The sequence below is a fragment of the Protopterus annectens genome, chromosome 14.part0 (assembly GCF_019279795.1).
Source record: "Protopterus annectens isolate FY-2018-M chromosome 14.part0, PAN1.0, whole genome shotgun sequence".
In the NCBI taxonomy this organism is placed as follows: Eukaryota; Metazoa; Chordata; order Ceratodontiformes; family Protopteridae; genus Protopterus; species Protopterus annectens.
This window is the reverse complement of record NC_056748.1, coordinates 362302161-362317631: the sequence shown is the minus strand read 5'-3', so window position 1 is coordinate 362317631 and position 15471 is coordinate 362302161. Positions and strand designations below refer to the sequence as shown.

Sequence of the window (15471 nt, the reverse complement as noted above, 5' to 3'; positions counted from 1 at the left end):
GGAACTCCGGTCCGCTAATGATTGGCAGTTGATTTTTACATGCTGTGTTGCCAGCCCTAACGCACAACCTTCAACGAAGGTATGCCCATTCACAAATGTCTCCACAGAAGATGCTCTAGCTGAGAATTGAACGGGACAACGTCTTGCTGTAAGGCGACAACGCTACCGCAGCATCACCACCGCGGATTCAAATTCATATGGTAATAAGGTAGTAAAATCTTTCAGCTACATGGTTTCTGATTTACCCATAAAGACTTAAAAAGTCAATGTGCATTCAGAAGCCATGTAACTGAAACACTGGCATGTCTTTAAGGGATCATGTACATATATCTCATGGGCCTCCATTTCAGGAGGTTTAAGGTATTTGAAGACTCTAAGCTTGGTGGGTTTTTCTTTCAGTATTTTAAATAAAATACAATGAGATATGGAGATACAAATATTTTCAGAGGTATTTTTTTTCCATAAATGTTACCTTTTTTTTTCTGTGCAGGTAGAATATTTTATGTGCTATGTGCAACATTGTTTAAGTTTTTTTGCTTTTCTTGACATTAGTTGACTTTAGTGGTGTGACTGACAATTTTGAGGTCTGAGGTGATAATTGTGTAGGACATGTGGCTCTGATTGTAGAAAGGATATGAAGCCTGGAATCTGCCCCAGATGACCCACAGATGACTAGCAGCTCAGGCACTAGAAGAGAAATTGATAGGGGAAGATGAGATTTAGTGGCTGATGTTGGTTCCAGTCAGCATATTGCCACCCTTCAGGCAGAGACTTACAGGCAGTTAAGAGGACTGCAGACTGGGGATGTGAACTTGTTCCAGCCAAGCCAGTGATGATAACCCTGTGCAGTGGGTGTGCGCGTGTGTGCACGTACGTGTGTGTGTGTGTGTGTGTGTGTGTGTGTGTGTGTTTGAGTGTATGTATCTGTAAGCATACACATGATCGGTGAGAGCAGAGCAGGGCCTTCCTTCATGACATGAACATTCATGTCAGTCACCACGGGAAAGGCCTAGGGCATAAGGAGGAAAGCCCTGATGGCTGCTGGAATAGCAGATTCACATTTGATTCTTGCCTGTCAGGGAGTGAACGGTCTAGTAATGGCTCTCACTCTGAGAAGTATAAATACGATGATAGTTTACTGGGAGCCATTGGTTTGCAGGCAGCAGAGAACCTAATGAATAAATAAATAACTGTGCAGAAGTAGTGTTGCATCAGTAATATTCATTGCCATGAATGTGTGTGTGTGTGTGTGTGTATGTGTATGTATGTACGTATGTATGTATATATATATATATATATATATATATATATATATATATATATATATGCATTACTCTTTTGGTGGATGTTTTCATCTCCTACAGCAGATGCCTACTTGCCGCATTGTTCTCGTTTGTCACTATTGCAAGAGAGGCCCATTAGAACATTCACCAAAAGTAGCAGCCTTGCATTTCAGAACACCCAGTGGGAGAAACTCTTGTTTTCCATTGTATAAGCTGCCTTACTGGCACCCAGTCTTAGAGTAGGCAATGGTAAGAGTGAAGATTAACAACCAAGGCCAGCTTATCATGGATTTGGAGATCTTTCTTATTTAGGCCATAGCCTGGATACACACAAATTGCAAAAACTGAATTACACATGCATTCCTAGGTACAATCGAGCAAAAGCCTTCATACAGTGCTTCATGTGTTTCTTATCCCCATTCAGGACTGTGCCCAGTGGCATCCACTAGGAGTTGAACCTACTTAGAGTCTCTGGTTCCCCACTTCCCCTTATTGAAGTAAAAGAGCCTCTCTTTCTCTTTGTCTTTGTTGTGTGTGGGATGTTTGAGTAACTGGTGAATGCCATGACCTTTTCACTGGCTATCCAGTCTCTAACCACTTACTCTGTTAATATTTTTCATCATATTAAAGGAACAGTTAAAACTTTTTTGCCACAAAGTTTGCCTGCAGGAAGGTATATTATTTTTTTCCAAAGGTATTGCTTTTGACTTTTGGAGTATTTTTGAGGGATTTTCTCAAAAACTTATTTTAAGCTTTTATAATTCTGTTCCAGTGATGTTCTTTGTGTTTCACTGTTGCAGTCATCACACTTGGGTTATCTGCATGCAGGTAGCCCTCAGTCGGCCCGAATACCAGAGTCTTAGTATTTCTGCGTCGGATGCTGTCACTTCTTCCATGATGTCAGGTCATCAGGGGTATAAAACAAGCAGCCGACACCATTACATCAGTCTTTCTTGCCAAGGAGGAGCCTGAAGCAGAAGCAGTTTGCAAGTGCTGGTCGGCCACTACCTGAAATTTTAGTTTTCGAGTTGATAATCTTGAAGTCTTCTAAAGCTAAGTAACCCATTGGGGATCCTTTTTTCTTGCTCTAACCGATGTCAGAAAAAGTAAACAATTGTCTTGCCCCCTGGAAAGCAAATACCTCTCAGAGATTTTCATTCTTACTGCGTCACCTGTTTAAGCCCAGACCACGACGTCCCTCACTGTCGGTTTTGTGCCTTGTTTAAATCTTTTTCACTAAATTCTTTTGCGCTCATTCTCTGTATTCTGAAATGGCTTTGGTAAGCCATCCGACTACTGATCTTCCAAAAAAAACGTAAGGATAAAGACAGAGACAGACCGCATAGGTCCAAAACTACCGATGATGCTTCCATTAAGCTAGTCGCCAGTCTGCCGGTACTCAGTGAGGCGCCTTTGCAGCTCCTGATGCCCATTTCTTTGGATTTGCAGGCCTCTGCTGAGATCCATTCGGAGTCCGGTATGCCACAAGATGCTTCTTTGATTATGGAACCAGCAGATGTCTCTACCTTGGATGGGTCCGGAGCCGGTGTGCAGGCACCGGCTTCTGAGGGTGTATTCCATCCTACTGATGTTCGAATCAAACCGACGACTTCATTTTTAGCCAAAACTACCGAGTGTCTTAGGCCCAGAGTGCACATTACGTCTAGAAAACTGACGACCAAAGCACATGCTCAGGCTCCCATGCCACAAAAACAAATGCTTAGAATGGCTGAAGACCTTATTACTCTAATTAGGGGAAACCAGCCTTCCCCTGCTAAGTGACAAAGAATTGAGTTACCTTCTGATTCTACAGACCAACAGTCTGATGACTCTGACCCTTCTGATTATCAGAACATGCCCTTATCAGCCTATGCGGATTCAGATGCAGAGGAATCCATTCCCTCTGCCTCCCCTCCAGAGGATTTATCTTTTGGTGAAACCTTGCATACTTAGAGAGCATTTCCACTGGAAAAAAGAGACTTTGAGAATTTTTAGAGTTGCCTCAGCACAGGCCTCTAGCTATACCCCCTGTCCTGGATGTTGTAGATGATGTTTTTATGGAATCCAGTTTTACTCCAGACACACTACCCCTGGCCCCTAGGAAACCTGACAGGTACTACAAAGTACCTGATTCCCCCGAGTTTCTTTTCAAGAATTCTACTGCTGATCCAGAGATCATTTCCCAGAGTCTTAAAGGTATTAAGGATACTACAGCCAAAAATTCTACTCCTTCGAACAGGGATTCCAGAGCTTTAGACAGATGAGATAAGAAGGTATATACCTCTGCAACTTTTGCTATCGGGGCATTGAATTGCCAGTTTCACATGCTGAAGTACCAGCAACATATTATGGAACCAATTAAACAAAAAATGGCAATATTTCCAGATTGTGCAGAAAATAAAGATTTACAAGAGCTAATGCATTCTGCAAACCAGTTAGTAAGCATACTTTGCAGTGTGGCTTTGATGCCCTAGAAGCATCTTGCAGGGCCGCAGTCACTGGTTCTGTACTGAGAAGACATGCTTGGCTGAAGGAGCAAACCTTGCCAGATCATGTCACATCCAAATTACTTAGACGCTCCTTTAAGTAGGGACTGTTTGTTTGGCACCAAAGCAGAAGATGTTAAAAAGATGGAAGAAAAAGCTAAATCTATGCAAATTGTTAAAGAATTCTTACAAGTGCAACCACCTAGATTCAGTAGGCATTGCCCTTCAAAACACTGGATCTTTCCAGCCCCTTCCAGGCCTTCCCAAACAAGACCCAGGGGAAACAGGCCACCCAGACTACAGTCTCAGGGTATGCAGAGATCTAAGCACTGGAGTACCCCCACCCCTAAAACAGGGAGTGGTAAGCCACCACCTATGGAAAAAGTTTACAATGACTTCTCAAATCTACTTCCCAGCTCTGCCCAAGTGCTTGTGCCCCAGGAGGAAAACTTGCCCTTCATGCAAAAAACTGAATGTCCATTATTTTGGACCGATGGGTCCTCAACATTGTATCCCAGGGGTACAAATTCTACTTCCATTCACTGCCGACCCCAAGCGGGATTCCAGACCTTCCTCCAAACCAGTGGGCAGAGGCTCAAAAACAAGTACTTTCTTTGCTCAATATCAGAGCTATTCAGCCTGTTCCAGTAGAACAAAGGAGTCAGGGTTTCTACACCAGACTTTTCCTGGTGCCCAGAAAAGAGGGCTGTTGGTGCCCATTCCTGGATCTTTCAATTCTCAACACCTTTCTGGTGGTCCTAAAAGTCAAGATGCTTACACTGTAACAGCTTCTCCCTTTGCTAGCCAAGGATGCCTGGTTAATCACTCTAGACTTAAAAGAAGCTTATCTGCACATCCCCATAAGGGAGTCATGCAGGAAATATCAACATTTCAGGGCAGGATCTATGCACTGTCAGTACTCTGCACTTCCCATTGGCTTATCTACTGCACCCAGAGTATTCACAAAATGCCTGTCTCCAGCCATTGCATACTGCAGACAGAGAAATATCCAAATTTACCCATACTTGGACGACTGCCTGATTCAAGTGGACAGTACGGAATTGCTGCTTTAGTAACTGGTATTTGTAAAAAGCCTTCTCACTTCATTGGGGTACACCATCAACGAAAATAAATCTCAACTGGTACCCAGTCAAAGGATTGTATTCTTGGGAGCAAGCTTAGACACAACTTCCCAGATAGCATTTCTCACTTCAAAAAAATAATTCTATCTGACAGACTACTTCAAACAAATGGCCACCAGAACCCAGCTATCTGCAAGAAAAATACTGCAAGCCCTCGGGTTCTTGGCCTCATGTATTCTGCTAATTCCATATGCAAGACTATATATGAGGAAACTTCAATGGTACTTAAAAAGTCTTTAGTGCCAGCATTCTCAGGACCTGGAAGCAGTCATTCCTATCATACCTTGTCTAAGGGCAGAGTTCCTTTGGTGGGCAGAGGCATGCAACCACAACAAGGGACTGCATTTCACTAAACACCATGACCCTCAAACCCTGACAACAGACACATCAGACTATGTATGGAGAGCTCACATGGCAGGCAAATGCATTCAGGGCCACTGGAGCACAAGGCAGATTATCCTGCGCATCAATCAAAAAGAGATGCTACCTGTACAGAATGCTCTGACAGCTTTCAGATACCAAATCCTTCCAGGACAACTGCTGATAAAAACAGACAACAGTTATGTGGTACATAAACGCTTACCCACTCTGCAGGTTAGCCATGGCCCTGTGGAATACAGCTTTGAGCAACCAAGTCCATCTACAAGCTCAATTCCTGCCAGGCAAACAAAATTCACTGGCAGAGGACTTAAGCAGAAATCTCCTAGACCCACACGAGTGGAAATTAGAGCCCAACACCTTCAACCTTCTGATCTAGAGGTGGGGGACACCAGAGGTGGATCTCTTTGCCTCCCCCGAAAACCACCAGTTAAGCAAATACTGCTCCAGGAACCCTCACAGCAGGACCTGGAAGGTGGATGCCTTATCCGTTCAGTGGGAAAACCTCTCAAACTATGCCTTTCCCCCTCTGCCCCATCTCTCAAGAGTACTACTCAAGATAAAACAAGACAGGCCAAGGGCAATTCTGATTGCCCTGAACTGGACTTGCCAGCACTGGTACCCATTCCTGCGCAGCCTGACAACAATGCCACCCTGGCACCTACACCAGACTCCTACCCTGCTGTCTTAGCAGGAGGGACAGATTTTGCATCCGGAATTGCAAACCCTAAACCTTACAGCCTGGCTTATCCCTTGAATACTCCATCAGCAACCTTCAGCAAACAGGTGCTGGATGTCATTCTTGAAGCCAGAAGGCCTAGTACTAGGAAATCCTATGCTGGAAAGTGGAAAAGATATTGTCCTTGGATTCAGTCTAAAGAAAAGGTCACAGCAGTGCCCTCCTTACCTCTAATCCTGGATTACCTAGCAGAGCTACTCCACAGAGGAATATCCTTCTCCTACATTGAGATTCATGCCTCTGCCATTTCGGCTCATTATAATACTGAGCCACCTCTATTTTCTCACCCTCTCATCAAACAGTTCCTGAGAGGGGTTAACAACCTAAGGCCCCCAAGGAGAGCACCCATCCCTGCCTGGGACCTTAACTTTGTACTGGAAAAGCTCACGCTTCCCCCTTTTGAACCTGTTGCTTCAGCAGAGTTAAAATTCCTCTCTTGGAAAACAGCCTTGCTTTTAGCCATAACTTCAGCTAGAAGATTGTCTGAGTTACAGGCACTAATGGCTGTGGAACCCTTTATTATTTTCCATGCTGACTGGGTTTCCCTCCTGACTAATCTGTCCTTTATGCCTAAGGTGGTGTCCAGTGTGGCTCTGAACCAATCCATCCATTTGCCAACCTTCTTCCCTAACCCTCAGAATAAAGGGGAAAGAATCCTGCACTTTTTGGTCGTGCACAGACAGCTCAGGTTCTACCTTGATAGGACTAAGCCTTTCAGAAAATCTGACCAGCTTCTAGTTAGCTTTGCTACAGGGGCAGAGGGTAAGGCCATTTCAAAACAAACCATTTCCAAATGGATAGTACACTGCATCCATGTCTGCTACAAGCACCATGGAAAACCAACCCCTCAGGGGGTCAGAACACATTCCACTAGGACTGCTTCTACCTCTACAGCATTTCTCAGGAAAGTCCCTACCAGGGACATTTTGGAAGCTGCAACCTGGAGTTCTGTACACACCTTCACGAAGCATTACCACTTACCTATCTTTTCCAAATCCAGGGCTGGATTTGCTACAGCAGTCTTGCAAGGCCTACTAGCCAGCCCTAAGACTTCTTGACTGCCTCCATCCTTCCTCAGCCTTGGGAATCAACCCATGTGTGATGACTGCAACAGTGAAACACGAAGAACGTAGTACAGTTGTGTACACTTACCGTAAATGTAGATGTTTGAGTGTATTCACTGTTGCAGTCCTGGTTTCCCTCCCTCCAGCCCCCTGGCTTTCTCTGTCTATCTACCTCCCTTTCTATGGCTATTCCTAATGGCATTGGTATTTACTTTTTACTGGTGGTGTTCCCCACCATATACTAGCTCCTTATTTGGGGGCTCCTGACATTTGAGGCAAGAAAATCTGATGTAATGGAGCCGGCTGCCTGTTTTATACCCCTGACGACCTGACGTCATGGAAAAAGCGACAGCATCCCATGCAGAAATACTAAGACTCTGGTATTTGGGCCGACTGAGGGCTACCTGCAGGCAGATAACTCAAGTGTGATGACTGCAACAGTGAATACACCCGAACATCTACATTTATGGTAAGTGTACACAACTGTACATTCTGCATCATGGATATGTTATTGTGAAGGCCTCTTTTGCAATTAAGATTTTACTACTAAAGTTATTTTGCAAATATTCTGAATTTGTTTTTCATTTTAGGTTCTGTTTGTTATTGTCATTCAAGAATCTCTGATCTCAGTGTTCAAGGTGATATCAGTCTGGATGCTGTGTGTGTCCTCTATGTTTATAACCAGTAAGCTTTTTTTTACGTGAATTTTTACACTTTTATTTTCACAGGTAAAATCAAGTATACTGAGAGGGTGTATGATGCCTGTATGGAAGCATTTGATTGCCTTCCTCTTGCTGCTCTTCTAAATCAGCAGTTCCTTTGTGTTCATGGTGGACTGTCACCTGAAATAAACACACTAGATGATATTAGACGGGTGAGTGCATTCCACATTGTTCATTAAAATTAATGAATATTGGCTGTGATCTGTTTCTGCCTTCACTTAACATGTCTCTTTCATTAGATGATATTTGAAACTGTTGTCGTTAAGCAGTCTAACTGTATGGAAGTCTTATATCAGTAGTCTAGATGTGGTCTGTCCATGTGTTGCATAATATCTTGGGCACAGACACCATTGCTTCCTGATTAGTTCTTGACTGTTTCTTCATAGTACATAAGTCAGCACTATCTTGTTGGCAAGACAAGATGGCCATTGGAAAGTGATTTTGACAACTATAAAACTGGGTTACAGCATATTTACTATCCTTTTTAGCTCATTTTCCTTATTTGATCTGTGGCCATAGGCCCCTTATGAACCTGTTCATGCAGGATAACTCTTTAGAGGACATTAAGATTAGTGCTGTAACACACTGAATTGTAAGATAAGTTTGAGGAGAAATCTGAGTAAGTTGTATGACTGACCTGAAATGTGACAGTTGGGAATTAATTCTAAAAATGCTGGATCATGCAATTTGGGAAATTAATCCAAGATATTTGTGTAGACTGGAAGATGAAGTTGTATAGAATTGCTGTGAAGGAGAAGAACTTAATGGTACTAAGTACTTCACCTGTTTTGCACAGAGCACAATGCATAAGACTAGCTATAAAAGCTGAAAAGTTCTAGGCCGGACCAACTTTCTAAATTCTGAGAGTTATTTTGCGTCTGTAGCTGAAAAGAGGCTTATTTCATCTTGTAAACATCCAATGTGCAGAATCGTAATGCTATGTTTTGACATTGTTTCAGATCATTGATGGAACCATGTGAAATAAAAGTGTGGAACTCTGAGCCATCATGAAGTTCATTTTCCTGCAGAAGAAAACTCCAAAGGAAGTCCATGAATGTATGATGCAAACACTGAGTGACGAGTGCTTTTCTTACTCAGCTGTGAAAAAGTGGCATGCAAACTTCCAGCATGGAGCTTTAGAGAGGGAAGATGCAGCAAGGTCTGGAAAGCCTCAAACAGTGTCGGCTCCTGAAATTGTTGACCATGTCCATGACCTGATTTTGGCAGATCGACAGATATTGGCTAAAACAATTGCTGAGACACTACAGATATCCAGGGAATGTGTTGAGTTTATAATCCATGAGCAGCTGGGTATGAAGAAGCTGTCAGCAAGTGGGTGCCCAAATGTTTGAATGCAGACTAAAAAAGACATTGCGTGGACACTTCCGAGTTGATTCTGCTGCATTTTCGTCGAGCTAGTGCCAATTTTTTGGAACAACTAGTTACTGTAGATGAAACATGATTACACCACTATGATCCTGAGACAAAACAACAGTCCAAGCAATGTTGGCACTCAGGATCACCAAGGCCAAAGAAGTTCAAGACCAAAATGTCAGCAGGAAAGGTCATGGCCACTGTGTTTTGACATCAAGAAGGTGCAATGACCATCTTCCAAGGGACCAAACTGTTAATGCAGAATACTACTGTAATGCTGTGCCGATTAAAAGAGGCATTGAAAGAAAAAAGGAGAGGGAAGCTGCTGAACAGAGTTCTCTTTTTTTTCAAGACAATGCACCAGTTCACAAGGCTGGCAAAACAAAGGATGTTTTGACGAAAATGGAGTTTGAGTGCATAGACCATCTACCCTACTCACCAACTCTTGCTCCATCTGACTATTTCCCGTTTCCAAACCTTAAACATAGTTTAAAAGGGTGGCAGTTTTTGAGTGATTCGGAGGTGATTGCAGCAGTGTAGCAGTATTGCAGTGACCAGACTTCAGACTTTTTTTTGGCAGGGTTACAAAAACTTCAGGACAAAATGTGCCTAGTGTGTCGAACTTCTGGGAGAATATGTTGAATAACTTGTAAGCTTCATGGCTCCACATCATTCCCCTTTAGGTCGGGCTTAGAACTTTTCAGCACCTCCCTTGTAAATACAGGATATTATCACTAAGTATGTTTAAATTCCTAAAGTCAGAGATGACTGTGCTGTCATACAGGGCATTGCTAAGAACTCTGCTTAAGTACTGTTCACATTTCTAGAACAATTCAGTGCTGCGAGTATTATCTTGATTACAAGATGAGGCTGGTGATCAACATGATAGAGTGTAATAGAGAGGAGCTTTGAAGAGAGGCTGAAAAGATGCCAGATAATATATTCTGTAATAGAAAGAGAGATGGATAGAATATGATTCAGGTGTATAGAATTATCTCAGACAAAATTTTAGTAGAAGATCTGGTAAGAGCTTATACAGAGGGCTTGGGAACAGGATATAAAGCTCATGGTGGTAAATTTAAGTCCAGCTGCACAATTTTTTTTCTTCACTAAGTTGGTTGAATTGTTGCATGTTCTTCCAAGGGCAGTCATCAGAATTGAAACTAGTTATTTTCAAGCTTAAATGGAATAAGTGAAACATTGATGGGGAATTAAAAAAATGTGGGTAGGTACTTGTGTAACACCGTTTGTAAAAACAAGTAAGCTGGATGGACATTTTGATGTCACTTTTTTATGCAGTATTAGTGGCTCAGCAGATAGTCCACTCACTTTTTTATGTTGGTAGAATCAGAAAATTGTTGGTTCTCTGCCCTCACACCCAGCGTTTGGACTTGTGTTTCAATACTAACACTGTGGCATAGCACAAGAGGGGCAGTAACACATCTGTGAGAACATAAATTGAGGTTCCATCTGCATGAGATGGTGGCAGCTCATGGGGATGTTAAAGATCTGATAAGTATTCATGAGTTGTACTTCCAACTGTTCTACTTACGCTTACCAAATAAGACAGTGCTCCCAGTCAGTTTTATAATGCAGAGTGACCCATAGGACACGAGAATTACTACTCTTACATTTTTTTCCACTTCTCTACTTCATCCTTTGGACTTCTACTCAGTGCTGTACATTCATTGCTGGGGTATACCTGTTATTCCTTTTCCTAAGATGTACTCTGATGTAAGCTTAAGCAGATGTAGAACCAAAGGGGTGCCCTGCAGTCTAGTCATCACCTGCCTGAGAGGGTTATGTCGTAAAACCTACCCTCTGTTTCCTGCTGTCCCCACCTTCTCTATGGTCTGCAACATTTCCTCAGGGTCTGTGTGCCATGAGGATGTGTGATGCATCACTGTCATCTCCAGGGAAGCTCAGCCAAGGCCATCCTCTACTTCCCTATTCTGAACATGCCTCCCCTTGACATCCACAGCCTCCAACAGGGATTTGAAATGGGAAACATCAGTAGGACTGCCCCCCCTCCCCCGGGAATGGAAATGCCCATCCTTCCCTGCTGCTTCATCGGTCACCTGAGCTGCTAATCTAATGCAGGTCAACTGGGCTGTAGTCAGGGCTTTATCCCTGTATGCCACTGGAGCAGCTAGACATGGGAAGATTTAATGGCCTGTGTACTGGAGGAATCAGCTGTATGGGGAGGGTAGAAGTGAGCAGCTCTCACAGACTAAACTGTATGTAGGGAGGCAGACAGCCCATTCCACTGCAAGACCATTTGCATGTGGCAGCTAGATGTGCCAGCAGTCAGTGTAGGGGCTCAGCCAAAAAGTGTGCATGCTGTAGCCAGGGGTAGAAGAATGTGAATAAGGGAGCATTTTTTGGAGCTCAGCTCACCCAGGCTGCCACAGGTGTAATGTAAAGATAGAGCAAGCAGAAAACTCTGACTGCCTGGTCAATTATTTGTCTATTTCTGTATGTATTATTTATTTTGTTAACTGGGAGAGACTGACTGGGCCATGCAGGACCCTTTTCCAGCAGAGGCCAGAGACTAAAAGACATAACAGACAAGAAGATTAATTACAATCACAAAATGTTGTGTGTGAAAAAGAGATGCATAAGAATAGGGAGTGACTAGAAATACCAGGAAGAAGAATGATACAGAAAGTAATAATGCAGTATGATCACAGAAGCATTTGGTTTTGGCTTTCCAGGATGACTACATATTTAACAGCTTAACTTCTGTTCTCCCAGTGTGAAAAAAGAAACTGTAAGTCAAGGGCCTGGAACTCTTGTCACTTTTAGTAAATTCATTTACTGTCTAGCAAGTACACTGCCTTGATGCCAACAAAAAAGAAACTAAGAGAGCCTGAAAGAAATTCAGCTAGAAAAGGTGAAGAGAAAAGACTGACTGGGAAGAATCCTGCTGCTGTTCTGTAAAAAGCAGTTCAAGCTTCAGCTTCAGTACCAGGACATGGCTTCCAGTAAACTAGAGGAAAAAAATAAGTCCAATGTCCTTAGAGCTGATTAAAATAAATGAAACATTGAAGGAGTATTTCATCTCCGAGAACGAAAGGCTGAAAAAAAAATGGAAGAAGCTTTAAACAGATATTCAGATGAGCTGATAAAACTGCAAAACTCAGATGTCAAAATAAAGAAAAGGCTGGCTAAGTATGAGACTTCTCAAAAAGCGATGTTTCAAAAAGTGGTAGAATTAGAGGACAAGGGCATATAGGGAAAAGCTGAGTTTTTCTGCTGTACCAGAGAAACTAGAAGGAACAAGACTGTATTAATTTTATGAAGGCACAATTAAACAGCTGGATAGATATTCCACATCAGGATCTGTTAAATGAAAGGGCACATTGTGTGGGTACTCAAAACCAGGCCAAGAGAAGGTAACCAATAATTGTTTTAGCAAAGATGCAATCCTTCCAGCAGAAATAGTTGATCCTGACAAAACTGTAGCAAAAGGACAAAGTATTTAAAGTTGGAGACAAGTGTTTATGGAAAAAGATTATTCGTTGTGCGGTGGTGCAGCGGTTAGTGTTGTCGCCTCACAGCAAGAGGTTCTCCCTTCAATTCTTGGCTGGAGCGCCTTCTGTGTGGAGTCTGCATGTCCTTCCCGTGGTCGAGTAACGTTTAAAGACATGCAGGTAGGTGCGTGTGTGAATGGGTTTGCCTTCTTTGAAGGTTGGGCGTCGGGCTGGCAACTTGGCACTGTAAAAATCCACTCCCAGTCATTAGCAGACCGGAGTTCTACTGTGGTGACCCCTAACTGGGAAAAGCTGAAAGACAAACAGCAACAATCAGGCAGAAGGAAATTTATTCCCATAGTCAGGGAATGTAGAGATGCAGGTGTGAGATTCAAGCTTTTGTATCCAGCTTTCTTCAGAATGTGTTGATCCAGAACAGACTAAGGAGGACATACAAAAGTTTGTCCAACAAAAAAATGACCCATCAAGCAGAAGGAGACTCTGCTTCCCATTTTTCTGATAATAAAGCACAAGAAGAGATGGGCCAGTGAAACCTTTTCCAGTTTTATAAAGGAAAATGCTTGAGAGACGGAGAAAAGCACAGGAGTTAAAAAAGAAGAATTGGGAGTACTTTGAAAATGAACCAGAGTCTGTAGTTAGGAGATAGAGATGAACAGGAAGAAGACCAGGAACAAAGAAATTAGTGAATAAATGTGAGATTACAAGGCATCAGTTGCATTTTGAAATAAGACTGTACAAGAAAAAGTGGAAGTAATGGACTTTTTGTTGATTTTGTTAAACGTGATGAACTGAAAAGCATTTGGCTCACTTCATAACATTAATGTTTGGAAAGACACAGGGGGAAGGGAAGTGGAAGGAAAAAGGTAAATGTAAGTAAAACAGCTTCTGCTCTTAACAGCATTTCCACAGAACTTTTCATGATAAAAAATTATAGTAAAGCAGCTTTAGTTATTGTATGTGGTAAAGATACTAAAATAAACAGATGCCTTTTTTCTTTGTTCTTTTTAAGTATTACAAAATGTCAACATTACTGTGCAAAAAGAGAAAAAAGGCTAGATCAAAGCATGTTTAAGTTAAGCTGTAATCCTGGATTGTTGAGGTGGGGCCCAAAAGTACACACATAATTTATCAATCCATTCATCCACATCCCCTTTTTCCCATTTTTACACATGGGGTCGGGGTGTCACTTAAACAGTGACAATCATCTAGATATGTTGTCACTTACTTTTGCATAGATGAATGTCTGGATTAACATCCTTGGCTTAATATAATAAGTTTTAATTCGAAACAAGTAAGTAAAACAAGATTGAATGAAATAAAAATGTTTCCTTTAGCAGTCAATGTTTCAGCTTCTGTTTAGAAGCCTGTAGCTGAAGGTTACTTTTTCTCTTAAATTTCCATGGAGACAAGCTGATTATAGGGCAATAAAAAGCCAAAACATTGCTTTCTTCAAGGCCAGATGTTAATGTTTTCTGAAAGTATGCAAGTTGTTTTTCACATCTGAGAGAGAAGTAAAGATAAAAAATAGACACCAGTTAGTATAAGTAGGAACACAGACAGTAACATGCATTTTTCCATGGTTAACCTCAACTTTAGATTAGATAAGGTGTGTATTGACAGTTGTTCCAATTAGGAGGGTTAAACTTCATTATTTGAAGATTTACGTAGTTTTGTGTGTTTGAATTAAGTGGACATGTTATGAGAATGTATTGGCGGTGTGTCTGATTTTTGTTCAAGGGTTTTTATTAAAACAATAAGTCTTGTAAAATGTGACATGGGTTCAAATGGAGATAAGAAAGAACTGTATAAAGGATCAACCTGCCAAACATTAGTGCATGAATGTATTACAAATCTAGAAATAGACATTCAAATAAATTGTCATGTATAATAGGTGCAAATAATGACTCCATATAATGGCAACCCTTTTCATATTATATTGGAATGTGAATGGTCTCACAGGTATAGCAAAAATGAAAGAGTATTTAATTATATTAAGAAATGCAGAGTGCAAATAGCAGTGCTACAGATGACACAGTTGGAAAGAACTGAGCATGTGAATTTGATAAAAGATTTCTGAATGGATATTCAGCAGAATATTAGTGGCAAAGGAAAAGAGAAGTACTTATTACTAGAGGAGCTCCAATAGTGATAAAAAAGGAAATCAAGATAATAATAGTAGATTTGAGGTAGGAAAGGGCTGTTGACAAGGGATGGAGGGTTAATGCTGGCATGCATTTATATTCTACCTAAAACTGCTATTATGGAGCTAAAGAAAATTTTGGGAGAAATCAGTTTTCAGCAGACAATATTACTTATAGGAAGGAACTGGAATTTCATTTGCAACAATGAGGATGTAGCTTGGGGGAGTAGAAGAAAAAGTATAACAAAAGAAGGTAGATTTCTGACAAATTTTTGAAAATATTTGGTATGGAGGATGTGAATTCAGTAGGAGGAACCCTGAGAGAATTTACATATTATTCCCCAAGGTACAATAAATGGGGTAGACTAGACAGAAGTTATATTTTGCAGGAACATGTGCATGTAATTGAGAGCTTTGACACATATTCAATACTGTAGCAGTTGACTCACAAATTAAATCTTGGACATGGGATACAGAGCAACTTCAACATGATGATTGGTGGCCAAATACAGAGCAACTTCAACATGATGATTGGTGGCCAAATGCATGTTGCTTCAGTGCTGGATGGTTTCCCGGTACTTGGGGTGTAGGACACCCAAACTGGTTTGTCTAGTCAACAGAACAGTGTAACTGCCCTGTCCAATACTTC

General features: G+C 41.7%; 1 protein-coding gene across 7 annotated transcripts in view; it reads left to right on the top strand.

Annotated features, from left to right (window-relative positions):
- Nucleotides 1–15471, top strand: part of PPP3CB (protein phosphatase 3 catalytic subunit beta) — a 1778441-nt gene that overhangs the window by 844341 nt on the left and 918629 nt on the right. For all 7 annotated transcript variants that reach the window (XM_044056087.1, XM_044056085.1, XM_044056086.1 and 4 more), the window contains exon 5: nt 7821–7966. In XM_044056087.1, the coding sequence (XP_043912022.1) occupies nt 7821–7966 (146 nt within the window). The remainder of the gene's footprint in view (nt 1–7820; nt 7967–15471) is intronic.